Source organism: Perognathus longimembris, chromosome 7, assembly GCF_023159225.1.
Source record: "Perognathus longimembris pacificus isolate PPM17 chromosome 7, ASM2315922v1, whole genome shotgun sequence".
Lineage (NCBI taxonomy): Eukaryota > Metazoa > Chordata > Mammalia > Rodentia > Heteromyidae > Perognathus > Perognathus longimembris.
The window spans coordinates 45243919-45258869 of NC_063167.1; the positions used below are offsets into that span (position 1 = coordinate 45243919).

The window sequence follows — 14951 nt, forward strand, 5'->3', positions numbered from 1 at the left end:
GTTTTACATTGTGGCCATCCTCAGAGATGTGAAGTGATAGCTCTTTGTGGTTTAAATTTGTATCTCCTTAGTGCTAAGTGGTGGTGAGTTTCTTTGCCTATGTCCTCATTTAAGGTTTATGTATCATGATTAGATTGCGATTGTTTTTGGCTAGAATATACCTGTCACCCCCCCCCCCCCCACACACACACTGTATCACATCTGAAAGCATTCAGGTTTCATTGACCTCCACTTAAGATTTTCATTTTTGTCACCATGTAAAACCCTTGTCTATCTGATATTCAACTGGACCCACAAATTTGGCAATTTTATGATTCTACCCAACGTGTAACTTATACTAAGTTCTCAGTTCTCTGTGTGCATGTGTGCATGCGCGTGCACGTGTGTGCACATGCACACGCATGTGCCAGTACTGAGGCTGGAACTCAGGGCCTGGGTACTGTCTCTGAGCTTTTTTGCTCAAAGTTGGTGCTCTGCCACTTGAACCACAGTTCCACTTCTGGCTTTTTGGTCATTGACTGGAGATGAGAGTCTTACTGGACTTTCCTGCAAGGGCTGGATTTGAATCTTGATGCTCAGGTCTTAGCCTCCTAGGTATAGGTATATAATGTGTACCTATTAAGGTAAGAGTTAAATTGTTTCTCACTAGTTAGTACCATTGGGTCCTGTACATAAGATGTGTGTAAAATCTAGCACATGAAAACTCAACCGTGGGCATTAATAATAATAAAAATCATTATTGTAGTCAGGCAGTGTTGAGGGGTCGTGGATTTGACCTCCTGGTCGGTCAGTCTCTCTTAATTGCAAGCGAAAGTGCAACAGATAAAGGGAACTCGTGATTTCAGTTTCTCCATCCGGGAAATGGGAGAAAGCTGGACGTTTAACAATACATGTGAAACGAGGCCAGAATTAGGTTTTTTGTGTGTTTATTTTTAAGTTCAGAGGTAACTCATAATCAGTTTTAGAAAATAGAAGCCGCTGTCAGATTTTTCATTGGTTTTTTAAAAAGCATGTTGATTCCTTGGGGACCGCCGCAGGAAAGGCAGAAACTGAGCCCCAGACGCGGGAAGGTCGGCACTGTGTGGTCTCTGGGCAAAGCACGGAATCTCTCGGAACCTTGGTTTTCTCCACTGTGGCATGGGAATAAAAACCGTGCCCAGCCGCTCCGGAGCTCCCGTGCTCATTAGCGACGCCTGGCTGGGTCTGAGCGCCTCGCTGGCGGCCCCAGCGCGCACCTGTTCCGCGCCGGCTGCCCCCGGCGGGCCGGGCCACTTCGCCCGGGTCCGGTTCCCCCCCCCCCCCCCCCCCCGCCGCAGGCTCCTCCCCCGGTGACCGGGGCTCCCCCAGCGGCCACCCAGGCACCTGCCGGGCAGACGCGCGGCGCCGGCGGCGGCTGGCAGTGAGCGTCGGGCCGGGGTGGCGGCGGCGAGGGAGGGGCGCGCGCGCACCCATGGGCGCCACCGAGAAAGGGGCCAAGAGGAGCCGGAGGCTGTTGTCCTCGCTGCGGCCCTGGAAGGCCACGCAGCGGCTGTGGAGGACGCGCTCGGCTCGCCCGGAGGCAGAGGCGCAGGGTGAGTGTGGGCGCGGCCGGCTGGGGACCTGTTACCCCGCGGACGGGCGCCCGGGGTGTCCTCGTGGAGCCGGGGAACCCCTGAACCCGAATACCAGCAGCACGGCTTGGATGCCCTGCGGAGCCCTCGCCTAGGCGACTCCCTAGCCCGAGCAGGTCCCGGAGCTCCTCTGGGGACACCGCGGCCAGGAGCCCGGGCAGTCCCAGAAGAGCCCCCCTCCCCCCATCTGTCTGTCTGGCTCTGCACCGGGGGAATCCAGGGTGACACCGGGACGAGGTGACAGGCTTACTGGGGTTCGCACGCCCTGGCGTGCTCCCACACCGGGGCTGGCGCCTGCAATGCAGCACCTTTGGTGGAATCAATCAAAACCCCACCGCCCCGCTTTGCAACCTGTTTGTGGAGACTCCAGCTCTAAGCTCTAAGCTCCGGAAACCCTCTCCCACGCCCCACCCACCCTGTCCTCACAAGGCCAGAACTCACATCCAGCCAGTCACGGGCTCACCCCATTCATTCATTCATTCATCCCTTCATCCCTTCATTCCTTCATTCCGTAATTTGAACGGAGCCACTCTTCCTGCCAAGGCCTGAAGGGAGAGCATCTAGGGAGGGAGACATTACAGTCCTTAAACTGACTCATCTCCCTTTAAGGGAATGCTGGGAGAGAAAGAGTTTGGAAGGCCTCCCTAAGGCAATACCAATTAGCAAGACTTAACTTTAACTTAGGTAAGCAGTTTCATTGCATGTAGAACCCGAGAAAGAAAAAAATAAATAAAAATAAGACCGAGAAGAAGAAAAATAAAACTGCCTGAGCCTGTCCAATATGCAGCTGGGGAGAGCTTCCTGCTCAAGGAGAAGACAAGTGGAGATAGTTCCCCTAAACTGAGTAAGGGGAAAGTGAAGGGTGCTACTGCTCAGGCTAAGAGGAGTGGGGATGGTATCTAAGTCATCTAGGAGGCTGCTAAAGGAGGATATGACACCCTCCGTCGGCAATGGCTGTGCCCTCATCTCTCACCCTGTACATTTCCTACTCATTTGCTAAAACTGGGATAAATGCCAGGTCCTCTCCGAAGCCTTTCTGGTATTCCTGCCACCTGTAACCTCTCCTTTAGTACTTCATCACCTGTAGGACATTTATATTTGTCACTGTTTATTTGATATTACAGATTTCATCCACACATTCACTTCAGCATTCTGAAGTGCAGGGTTTGGCACTTTGCAGATACCTCCGTCTATCTACCTTGTCTTTCCTTCTGTTCTGTCATTCTAGGATCCTTCCTGAGATGATGACAGGTCTTGATTTTTAAAATGGCTGACTTGAATCAGGAAAGAAGCTAGGCTGCACCAGGGCCAGGCCACTGGTACCATCCCCTCTGCCCCACTGCTTAAGGAACAAATAAATTAATGAAGTAAAAGAACTAGTTATAAGGAATTGGTGCATAGTGAGTATTATAAAAATAAATTAGACAATGACCAATATATTTTTTTACCTTTCAAGTATTTATTTATTGTACTAGAAACATGCTTTTCTATTGATGGTAGTCAGGGAGAGTCTACAATTTGTTGTTGTTATCTTGCTGGTGGTCCAAGTATGTGTTCCTATTTTTAATCAGTTTGGCAGTAAAATTTCCTTCCTACTGTCCTCAAGAACTGTTGCTGAAACCTAGTAGGTCTGAAGTCCAATCACTTCTTTCTTTTGCTTGAATGAGGTTGGTGATCAGAACAGAGATTCTTTAAATGACAATTGTTTGCACACTGTGGTGTTGGATAGCCTGTGAATGTTTACAAGAGAAAAATAAATGGATATTGCCACTATTGTAAGTCAAGTTACAATGCATGTTCTAGTTTTATAATTTTAAAACAAGTTGGTACTGCATGTACAGCATCCTCTGATTTCTGCTTCTTTCTGTCCTAGAGTCCACCCAGCACAGCTCATTCTTAGGTGGGATCTTAGCTTCTTTTTACATTTCTCTACTTAATATTTCTCTTAACTTCCCCTAAACATGCTGGGCATAAGGCTGTTTTTAGGTACTTTCTGTTGAATGATACTTTATAGAGTAGTTCACCTACAAGATCTTGCTTACATCTTGGATAATGCATCTGAAAGGAGGAAACAAGTACTACTTGTTTCCCCCATTTTGTAACTGAGAAAGGGATATCTAGAGATACTGAGTGACTTGCAGGGTCTCATGTGACTCATAAATGGCAGCCTAAAGACTGACTGACTACCTGTGGAGCATCCTATCTGCCAGTATACAACAAGAATATTCCAGTATTCATGGAGAGGAAAAATAAAATGAATGAAAACCATATCCTATTTTTATTTGAGTTTTTAAAGGGTGACTTGAATTTCTCATGATGTACTTTGGGCATCTAGAGTTGTGTGCTTTGATCATAATCTGGCTATCGTTCAATCTGTTAGTACTACATGCCACACAGTTATACAATCATGTGATCTTGCCAGTGTAGTTAATCTTCCCAAAACTGAATTATGTATCATTTTCAAGATGGGGATGATAATTTCTGTGCTGTCATGGTGCTGTGATGCTTAATCGAGTTCCTGGTACATTGAGCCTCACAAAGGGCTGGTTGTTATTTTTATGGGTCATTAGTCCACATCTTCCAATGGGAAATCTCTCCTCAAATATGGTTAGATATGGGTCTGGAAAGTTCAGTGGGCAGTTATATCTTCTGAGCTAACCACAAAGTCTTCTGTTGTAGCATCCTTCTTTCTTCTAGTAGGAGACTAAAGACTGATAGATATTCCACAGGTAGATAGATTATTTTCATCTGGCCTGATAGCTTAGCACCATGGATGTGTATTCAGCTTTCCTGGTAGCCATGTGACCCCTTTCTGTGGTTGGCCCCCTGATTATACAGCTTCACCCTCAATATTCCCCCATCGGTGGTGTTTCTCTCTTTTCTTGCCTATTTTATGGCTATTTTGGGTGCTCTGAGAAAATCAAATAGAGGCTTGTGAGGATGAGGGAAGCCCAATGTGGTGATGGAATGGTAGTCACTTCCCTTTACTCCATGCCATATTTTTGGGGAGCAAATGACTAAGTCAGAAGAGGCTCTAGCCAAGTAATTGGGATCAGTCGGTGTACATCACAGGGGAGTACCATCTGAGTTTAACCCTCAATATTACAGCAGTCTGTTTTTTTTAAAATCACCTTTCATTTTTGTTTTGCTAGAACAAATCAAATGCCTTCTTGCCTTTCTTTGTTCTTGCCTAATAAGTTGTTCCTGAAAATTCTCTCTCGTTTTGCTTGCAAGATGGCCTCGCTTGCTAGGCATGACTCACCAATCTAGTGACTCAGAAGTGGCATCTAACAAGACAAGGACTGTGAAGAACTGTGGAAGGATGGCATGGTCAGTGGAGCCTGCCTGGAAAAGTCTTCTAAATCCATTTATTGAAACAGAGCATCATGCCTATTAATGGCTATTTATAATGGTCTTTAGTGCCAGTATATTTAAAACTTGGGGTCTGCTTCATGGTGGAATGCTCCAAAGTTTGAATCTGTCTTTGTCTGTCAATGAAGTATGGCCTTGAGGTTTGCAGGACAAGACTTTGGAGAGTTCATCCATCCTTGCTTGGAGGGGTCAAAGAATTAGCGGGTTTGAAGCTTTGGTAAATGTAGTGTGAAGAGGGAAAATAAAGGATCTATTTTATTTGCAGATTTATGCTGGTACTGGGGCTTGAACTCAGGGATTTGTTTCTGTGCTTGGCTTTTTCTTACAAGGCTGGTGCTCTTTCACTTGAGCCATACCTCTACTTTATTATTTTGCCAGTCCTGGAGGCTTGGGCACTGTTCCTGAGCAACTTTTTGCACAACTCTGTCACTCTGCCACTCGAGCCACAGTGCCACTGCTGGCTTTTTCTTTCATTAATTGGAGATAAGTTTCACAGACTTTCCTGTCCAGGCTGGCTTTGAACTGCAGTCTTTAGGTCTCAGCCTCCCGAGTAGCTAGAATTACAGGCATGAACCACCAGTGCCTGGCTACCTGCACTGTTTATTTGCTGATTTTAAACATACGGATCCTATAGTTTTATTATGTGGAGGCTGAGGTGAAAGAATCACTTGAGTCCAGGATTTCAGAGATCAATCTGGAGAACAATATGAGAGATACTATTTCAAAGGAATATGGGGAGTGTGGGGAAGGGAAAGAAATCAGTTAAGGACAAATAAGAGATTTTCATAAAACGTATACAGATGTGGAACTCACTTTGTACTTCTTTCGGTTTTTGTATGCTTGAACTTTTCATTAAAATGCAATGTTAGACAGGCTCATGCCTGCCTTCTTAGCTACTCAGGAGGCTGAGAACTGAGGATTGTGGTTCAAAGCCAACCCAGGAAAGAATGTCCATAAGACTCTTATCTCCAATTAATTACCATAAAGCTGGAAGTGAAGCATGTATGAAGTGGTAGAGCATTAACTTTGACCATAATAGCTCAGGGACAGCACCTAGACCCTGAGTTCAAGTCCCAGGACCAGTACACACATACACAAAAAAGCAATGTTAGATAAAAATTAAGTTGTCCTAGAAATGACTTTCCCATTTATTTCCCATTTACAGTTTCTAGCTTTAGTCTCTTCACCCATATGTGTGTATACACACACACACACACACACGTCACAAGAACCCTACAAATGAGTTATTATTTTCCATATTTCATGAGGAAACTAAGGTTTGGAGGAGGAGGATTAAACGACCTAGGTTACAGGTAATGATAAAAACCTTAACACCATTTATGTAGTGCTTTATGTGTCTGGCTTTGTGATGTGTACTTTATGTGCTTTTATTCATTTCAGCCTCACCCAGATGTAGAGATAAGTACTATCAGCATCTACATCTTACAGATTGAAAATAGAGACTTAGAAAGGAGTAAAAACTTGTCCTAGCTTACTCTATAGACTAGTAAATGGCAGAGCCCATATTTGTATCCAGTCTCTTCTACTTCACAGCCCTTGCCCTATATGACTGAAACCCTGGCCTTAGCATTTCTTTGCCCATGTTACTAAGTCTTGGAAACTTTTTGGTTGGAGACCTGAAGTTCCTGTTCTGCAGGGCATCATATTCACTGTTATGAGCATTAGGAGCAGTACTTGGTATAATAATATTAGTGAATGAAAGGGTGCATGATTCCAGTATTCTTTCAGTTCCCCCCCTACCCCCACCCCAAGGGCTACTACAGGGTACATTCTGGATGACTTGGACTTAGGCCCTAGAGATAGAGATGTCCACTTCTTTGATGTAATCTATAGGCCAGTGGCTTATTTAGTACAGTTAATAAGGGGTTGAAATGAAGGCATATGTGTCATTCAGCTTTCTAACACTGTAACAAAGTAGAATCTCTTGAGGGACTAAGCCTTTAACATATGGGCCTTTGGGAGACATTTGAGATCCAAACTGTAGCATCCTCTATTCCTCACTGGTCACAAGTTGTTCAAGAAGTTGTTAAAGAAGAGTAGAGGATAAATGGAAATCAGTACCAAATACTTAAAAAATCTGTCCAATTTTTAAGGGAGTCATCAGGTTTTAGCATGTAGAAATCAGGGACCTCTAGTGGCCGTATGTGACTCCTGGCTAAGGCAATGAGCAGGTAAACACTGGCAATTGGTCCACTTCACTGTCCTCAGGCAGTTTGTAATTACATCTTATATTTATAGAGTACTTGGTTTACAAATACCACATCTCTTTTGATCTTTGATCTTCCAAATAGCCCAGTACATATCCAGAGCATGTGTGATTAGCTCCATTTCACAGCTGGGAAACTGATGCCAGAGAGGTTGTCGTCTGCCCTATACAACTCAGCTAATATGTGGGGGAGTGAGGCCCTTCAACTCTCTTTTCTCTGCTCCTGGTTCAGGATATTTTCCAGCACAGTAATTTCTGAGGATGAGAATTACATGTAGATATATTTGTTCTTTCTCCAAATTTATTTATGTCCTAGTCTAGGACAATGAATCTTTGTAACTTATCAGTTTTTCAATGGATATAATAGGGAATGAACACTAATCATGAACTGAGAATACATAGAGGAGAAGGGGTTGTTAAGAAATAAATTCTAAGTGAAGGTGTTTGCAAGATTGAACTGACCCTGCCCCATTTAAATGTCACCCATTTAAATGGCCACTCTTTCTAAAATGGCATCTGTTTTACTTCATTACCATGTTTCCTTTTTCTTCTCAGCATTTACTATCCTTTTTAATGCACTCATATTTTTTAATTGCTTATGTGACTCCTCCCACTGGGATGTGGAACAGGAACTTGGTCTTAGTTTTTGTACTCTGAAACCCTAATAGATGAACAGTGCTTTGCACAAATAACCAATAGAATGAATGACTGAAGGAAGGAATGAGTGAATCTTAGCTATGTAATGATATAAAGTAAACATGACTGGAATGATTCAAAAATTTACTTGAAGCGTACTTGCTCTCCAGTAGAAGGGTCTCCTGACCTGGCTTTATACCTATTCCTGGCTGAGCCATTCTGTGACTTACAATCAATCATTAAAGCCTCTCAGGTATCAATTTACACCTGGGTGAAGTGAGTTCAGTAACCTGTGACCCTGCAGCAGACATAGGTCATTGTATTGCATAGAATACTTTTCCTATTGTAACAGATGTGAGTAGCTTGAGTGCTGGGAGCTGGCCCTATATATTGTTGTATTCCCAGTTCTTAGCACATTGCCTAGCCACAGAGGTAAAAGAAACCTTTGTTGAATGAATGATGAAAACAATGAAAGACTATGTATATAAGGGAAACAAGCATAGAACTCTGAATCTCCTGAAAAGTTGGGGTTATCAAGCCCAGCACACATAGCATAGAGATTCCTCTTTCAACTTGAACCAAATGTCTCCAGAGGCAAGGAGGCGCTATACAGTGTGTTCCTTACCCAAAGGCAAGCCTGGGCTCCGGATCCGATTCCATGCCATGTTTTGGAAGTTGTGTTTACGTCTGCCTTCATCTCCATCCTTTCCGCTCTAGCATAAGCAAAATTATAACCCCGCATACCCGAGTTGCATGCAATTATCAGAGCCTGGGTGCTCCTCCGTTGAGGGACTTCGCCCCTGAGACCGCTGACTGCCTGTGAATGACAAATCAGAAGTCAGGGTTACAGAATCGACTGGACTTTTCCTGCTCATTTGCAGCACAGGGAAGAAGCAGAGAATGAAAGATTCTGAAAATAAAGGTAAGGGGCTGATTGCAGAGAGGAGGCTAAAAGATGCTAGGGATGAAATGTCAGCCCAAGGACCTATGGACATGTTTCACTTGCATTAATGGCTGATTTAAAATCACCGTGCATAGATTATTAACAAATTCTAGTTATATAATATCTTTTTTAAATGACTGGCTTCTGGTTTCCAAATATTGTGTCATTAAATTTTTCATTTTTTGTAGTACTAAATATAACTATATTTATATAGTCTTTATTTAATCTTGGCCAAGAAACCTATTTCCATTTCACAGGTTTCCTTCTAACAGCTTCCAGGATTTTGATCATTTTATTTTGGGGGAGGTGGTGACAGTAGTTCATCATTGAAATATGTTTTCAGTGCATTATTGGAGTATCTGAAACACTTGGGTCTTAAACAGTTTGGGTTCTCGAGAGAAACGCTGGCTGAGAGTCTCTTAATGAACATTAATCTTTTGCAGGACTGTTCAATGGGGAGTGAACACTGACCTTCAGAACTGTTTATCTTGCGAAGGGATATTCGAATGCAAAGTCTCGCTCGGCTCGCTTCCTCCTTTCCTTGTCCCCCCCTCTCAAAAAGGGGATAAAACCCACCCACCCACACACACTAGTGCTGTCGGAGAATTGAGCGAGGAGAAAAATTCATTTAAATGAAAACTCAGGAAGGGGAAGGATTCAATGGAAATGAGCCAACCAAATTTTAAGTTCGACAACAAGGATTCTAGAGGATTCTGGGGTTTTAAATTCTCCAAATGTAACATTTCTGTCGTAGTTGGGGGAGGGGGAATGAGCATTGGACCCCTAGGGTTTCTTAAAAGGCCATGTGATGTCCTGAGTCCCGTTTCCCCCAGAGAGCTTGCCAGGGTGATAGGGGTGGGGAAGGGGAGGGATGAGGGGAGGGCAAGGGTGCAGTGGGTGGCGCGCAGGGGACAGCGCAGCTGGCCGCCATCTCCTTGCGGTGATGCGCGGCCCCTGCTTGCAGAGCGCTAATTTTAGGGTTCGCCAGTCCCTAAGCTGTGGTAGCGACGCCGCACCCTCTCTAGGCGCGTTCTGCTTTAAGGAAGCTCCAGCTCTTTGCGCTTGGACTTGGGGGATTGTGGGAATGCAGGCAAAGGCTGGCCACAGTGCCCAGGGCAGCTTGCACCGTGTGCCCCGACTGTTCCCGGTTCTGGTTAGGCTGTCTGGATGATGGGTGCCAAAAACACAAGGCCTAAACCTTTATGCGCGTTGGGTGTTGGGTTTGCCGTTCAGTCCCTAGGAGTTGGCTACAATCTGGCGTGTTAAAAGATTTCCATGTCGTGATGGATTATATGTATTTATATATCCATGAGATATATCAACGAAAAAGAAGAGACGGGGGAGTAACCAGCACCCAATCTGATGCAATGGGGCACACTGGCATTTTAATCTATCAAACTATAATGACCGCTTGTAAGCAATCCCATGTCTCTAATTGAGGCTTTAAAAGTGCTGGGGGCATTTAACATCTCATAGGCTGTGGATCATTCACATCCATTTATTGATCTCTGTGGTTTCGATGTTTAAATTTTAATTAAGCAACCTTAGTGGGGCAGAAAGCAGCAATAAAGGTGCAAAGAGGACCTGTTTACTCCGTTTCTGAGCCAGTATGTAATGGGCAAGTACTACTTCTGTGTTTGTAATAAAAGTATTTAAAATCGATTCTGAGGATTGGCTGATTGAGGATTGGATTCTGAAGACTGGCTTTGCCAGGCCAGTGTTGTTTGCAGTGTCTGGAGGAAGGGTTAATGGAAAGAGAAGTATTTGCTTATTTGCCAAGTCATGCTAGGCCAGGGACATGACTTAGAAAACATTAGAGCTGCCTGAATTGGAAGCTTAGGAGGAGGTCAATGTTCATTATTGTTCAGAATGGAAACACTGCCTTTCTCAGAGTAAATCAGCATGCTGGAAACTGCAGATCCCCAGCCCTTCTTATGAAGCATTGGCATTACAAATTTTTGTTTCACTTTGTATGGGAAAGAGCCTTGGGCTGGGGTTCAAGAGAATCAGAGTTGTTCAGCAGTCACCATTAGTGATCTGTGACAAGGCCTATTGTTTCTGTGTCTCTCGGTTTCTTTATTTCTCAAGTAGAGAGATGGTAGATTACATTATTGTTTTTCAATTGTGAGAGATGGGAATACAACTTGGTGAGCCTTAAGTAACAATTCAGATGGACTAGACTAGACAAAGAAACCATCGCACATTTGGTAAAGGTAACTTATTTCTTGGAACTTCTGTTGTATGCACTCATGTTTATGTATGTACAATGGAAGGCTGTCTTCTTAAAAATGGCATATATTAATTGCATAGAATAATGGGTTACACCATTCACATTCATACATACACTTAATGTACTTTGATCCTGTTCATTCCTCGCTCTGCCTCCTCCTTTCTTATTGATCATCTTCCTCTTCCCAAAGAGCACCCCTTTCATTTTCATGTCCTTCCTTTTTAGTCTAGATTGCACATATGATGTTTGTCTTTCTGAGTCTGGCTTATTTCCTTTAGTGTGATGCTCTCCAGCTCCATCCATTTTCTTGGAAATGCTATAATTTGGTTCTCCTTCATGGCTGAATAAAGCTCTACTGTGTATTTACACAACATTTTCTTTATCCACTCAGGGCACCTGGCCTGATTTTATACCTTGTCTATCGTGAATAGTCTCATAATAAACATGGATGTGAGTTCCCTTTGATTCCTTTGGGTAGACTCAGAAGTGGTACAGCTGGATTATCATTTTATTTTGTGTTTTTTGGCAGTACTAGGTAGGGTTTTAACTCAAGGCCTTATGCTAGGCAAGTCTTCTATCCTTTGAATTACACACTTCCAGCCTCCCCCCCCTTTTTTGTGCAGGTGGGATTTTGTGCTTTTGTCTAGGGCAGACCACAGACCAAGATCTTCCCTAGCTCTACTTCTTACATAGTTGGATTCCAGGTGTGTGTCATGACACTTGATACTTGTGAAACTCCATAGTGATTTCCATGATGGCTGCACTAATTTATATTCCCACCACTATCTTACAGGAGTTCCTGTTTTCCCTCATCCTCATCACCACTTGTCATTGATTGTTTTCTTTCTTTTTTTCTTTTGCTGTTACTAGGGCTTGAACTCCAGGCCTGAGTGCTGTTTTTTGATCAAGCATTTTTGAGCATTTTTTGATCAAGGCTAGTGCTCTACCACTGGAACCTGCTTCTGGATTTTTGTGGTTAATTGGAGATAAGAGTCTCTTGGATGTTTCCTGCCAACCTTGGCTTTGAATTGTGATCCTCAGATCTCAGCCTTTTAAGTAGTGAGGATTGTAGTCCTGAGCCACATCATCCTGGCCCATTGTTTTCTTGGCAACAGCCATTCTGACTGTGCTAAGATGGAACTCAAAGTCCTTTTGATTTCGTTTCCATGATGACCACAGATGTTGGACATTCACAAAGTATTTATTGGCCATTTATATTACTGTTCAGTGTTTTCTCATTTATTAGCTAGATTATTTTTTCTTTTGATTATATTTTTGAGCTCTTCATATGTTTTGTATATTACTTTCCCATCAAATGCATAGCTGGCAAAGATTTTCTCCCTATCTTTATTTAGTCTGTGGCTTCACTCTGTTAATTGATTCTTTTGTTGTGCTGAGGTTAATTTGATGAACTACTACTTGTCAATTCTTGCTCTTATTTTCTGAGTTATTGGAGTCCTGTTCAGGAAGTTTGTGTCTATGCTTATTTCTTTAATGAAGATCACATTCTGATACCAGACCTATTAACTACGAGTCCTAGTCAAAACTCAAAACTGAAATAAATCATAGCTTGTTAATTTTATTTTCAAGGAGTCTGTGAAATGCAATATTATATGCTCATGTGTATGTGTCTATTATCAATCTGCCTAGAGTACATGTGAGGGAAGGCAGTTTTCCTTGGCTTTGCAAAATTTACAATCTCAATAAGTTATGAATTAATGTGTTTCTGATGCTCTTCAACACTCTTTCAAGCCTCTTAATATGGAAGAATCGCTTCAGGGCTGGGAGATGGGTATGTGTTGATAGATAGCTGAGTGTGTGACATAAGGTGGTGTGTATGTGTTTGTTTGTGTGTGTGTGTGTGTGTGTGTGTGTGTGTGTGTGTACTGAGGAGAAGATCTTGCCATGGCCACGAGACCATGAGAGTTATTTGTGGATACCAAAGTACCAGCTGGTGACCTGAATATGAAACAAATACATTAAAATTTAGAGTCAGTATGCTGTTTTAGACCACAGAAAAACACTAAGATGTATGAATTGTTTAGATGTCAATTCTTCTTATAAAGACTGAAAAGAGAACCAGGCAAATTGAAAGAAGTTGACAGGACAAATAACCAAGCAGGATGTTGGTAGGCAGAACTTGAGTACGTTCAGTAAATGTTGAGTTGTGGTTTAATTAATGTCTTCCTTTCTTTCCCCTCATTTTATTACATTTTAGGACAGCCCAGTAGCATTATTAAATACAAAAGACATGGTAATAATACATGCCCAGCATATCTCAAAATGCTTCGCAAGCCAAAAATATTATGTATGGAACAACTAAAGGAAAATTAGAAAGAGCTACTAAGTAGATATTGGTGAATGTAATAGCTAATTTTAACAATGACTGTTATAACTCCAATTTAATTAACAACTAGCATGTGAAAAGCTGTCTATGAGATAACTAACATTGCTACCATCCTGCAAGGTATTTTACATGAAAAGAAATGGATTAAGAATTTTTGTTCATCTGTACATAGTTAGTGGCAGTCAAGTTTCAGATCCAGGTCATTTTCTAAAACCATTTCCATGCGAAGTAAGGATTGAAAAATAACTAGTCTTGTAAAATTGCAGAGTTTTAAAATAAAATTGTCAACATCATTATTAGAGTTAAATTACCTTCTATAAAAGGGAAAATGTGAACCTTAGAAAAATGATCGCTTTTGACTAATTTTCTAAATTGTGTTGTTTGGAAAATAGACATTTTAGTGTCATAAATTCAGCTCCAAATTTCCTTTACAAGAAGTTCTTTGAGTATTTCACAAAATAGTTCAAGAAGAGTTTTTTTTTTAAAGGGGGAATTGAAAATTTGGGTGCATTAAAAAATGTAAGGTCAGATAAAACATTTTTTTTTCTTTTTTTGGCCAGTCCTGGGCCTTGGACTCAGGGCCTGAGCACTGTCCCTGGCTTCTTCTTGCTCAAGGCTAGCACTCTGCCACCTGAGCCACAGCGCCCCTTCTGGCCGTTTTCCATATATGTGGTGCTGGGGAATCGAACCGAGAGCTTCATATGAAGTGTAGGAGGCAAGCACTCTTGCCACTAGGCCATATTCCCAGCCCCATAGATAAAACATTTTTATTCCTCCCAATGTTTCTCCTTTTCCTAGACTTTACTTCAGAATAGTAAGCATGACATTTTGTGAGCAAATGAGGGGTATGCCTAACATTTTAATGTGGTAAAACTAGGATTTGAGTGCTTTCTGTGAAAGCATATGCTGAAAGGACTTTTCACTGAAAGTTACAGAATTTGATCATCAGAATCTGGTTTAGACCCAAACTTTTAGGCTCTACTTAAGATAATAATAATAATACTGTGCCACACTGTTATTGAACATAAAATAAAGATAAGAGAATAAAAAATGTATTTTTTTCCTTAACCATCGTGACATTTGATAGTTTTAGAGAAAAGGCGAATTCTTTTTTTTTTTTTTTTTTTTTGCCAGTCCTGGGGCGTGGACTCAGGGCCTGAGCACTGTCCCTGGCTTCTTTTTGCTCAAGGCTAGCACTCTACCACTTGAGCCACAACGCCACCCCTGGCCTTTTCTATATATGTGGTGCTGAGGAATTGAACCCAGGGCTTCATGTATATGAGGCAAGCACTCTTGCCACTAGGCCATATTCCCAGCCCTAGGGCGAATTCTTTTGAGGATTTTTGTCACTGCTGCTTTGAATGGTACCTTAGCAGAGGTGGTCAGTAAATGACTGGGATTTCTCACAGTTTCAGGATCAGCATGTGGTAAAGCTGGGGTTTGAGATTTGTCTGCACCAGGGGTTCTCAGTGGGAATGGTACAGCCTCCTGGGACATTGGGGGTACTGGCAAGTATGGTTTTAAAGTGTCACATGATTCAGGGGCCCTTTAGCGTTTGTGGGCTGAAATGGGCAGAAATGCTGGAA

At 42.6% G+C, this 14951-nt stretch overlaps 1 protein-coding gene across 10 annotated transcripts in view; it reads left to right on the forward strand.

The window, feature by feature from the left end:
- Positions 1 to 14951, forward strand: part of Dnajc6 (DnaJ heat shock protein family (Hsp40) member C6) — a 137320-nt gene that overhangs the window by 2368 nt on the left and 120001 nt on the right. For 5 of the 10 annotated variants that reach the window (XM_048351489.1, XM_048351495.1, XM_048351490.1 and 2 more), the window contains exon 1: positions 6636 to 8767. The exons of 1 other annotated variant lie outside the window; for it this stretch is intronic. Coding sequence is in view for 3 of the 9 variants with exons in the window: in XM_048351493.1 (XP_048207450.1) it covers positions 8746 to 8767 (22 nt within the window). In the remaining 6 variants the exon portion in view is untranslated. Of the gene's footprint in view, positions 1 to 568; positions 1572 to 6635; positions 8768 to 14951 lie in introns of those variants that run through there. 4 more of the 10 variants (XM_048351486.1, XM_048351487.1, XM_048351491.1 and 1 more) reach the window with 4 other exon arrangements.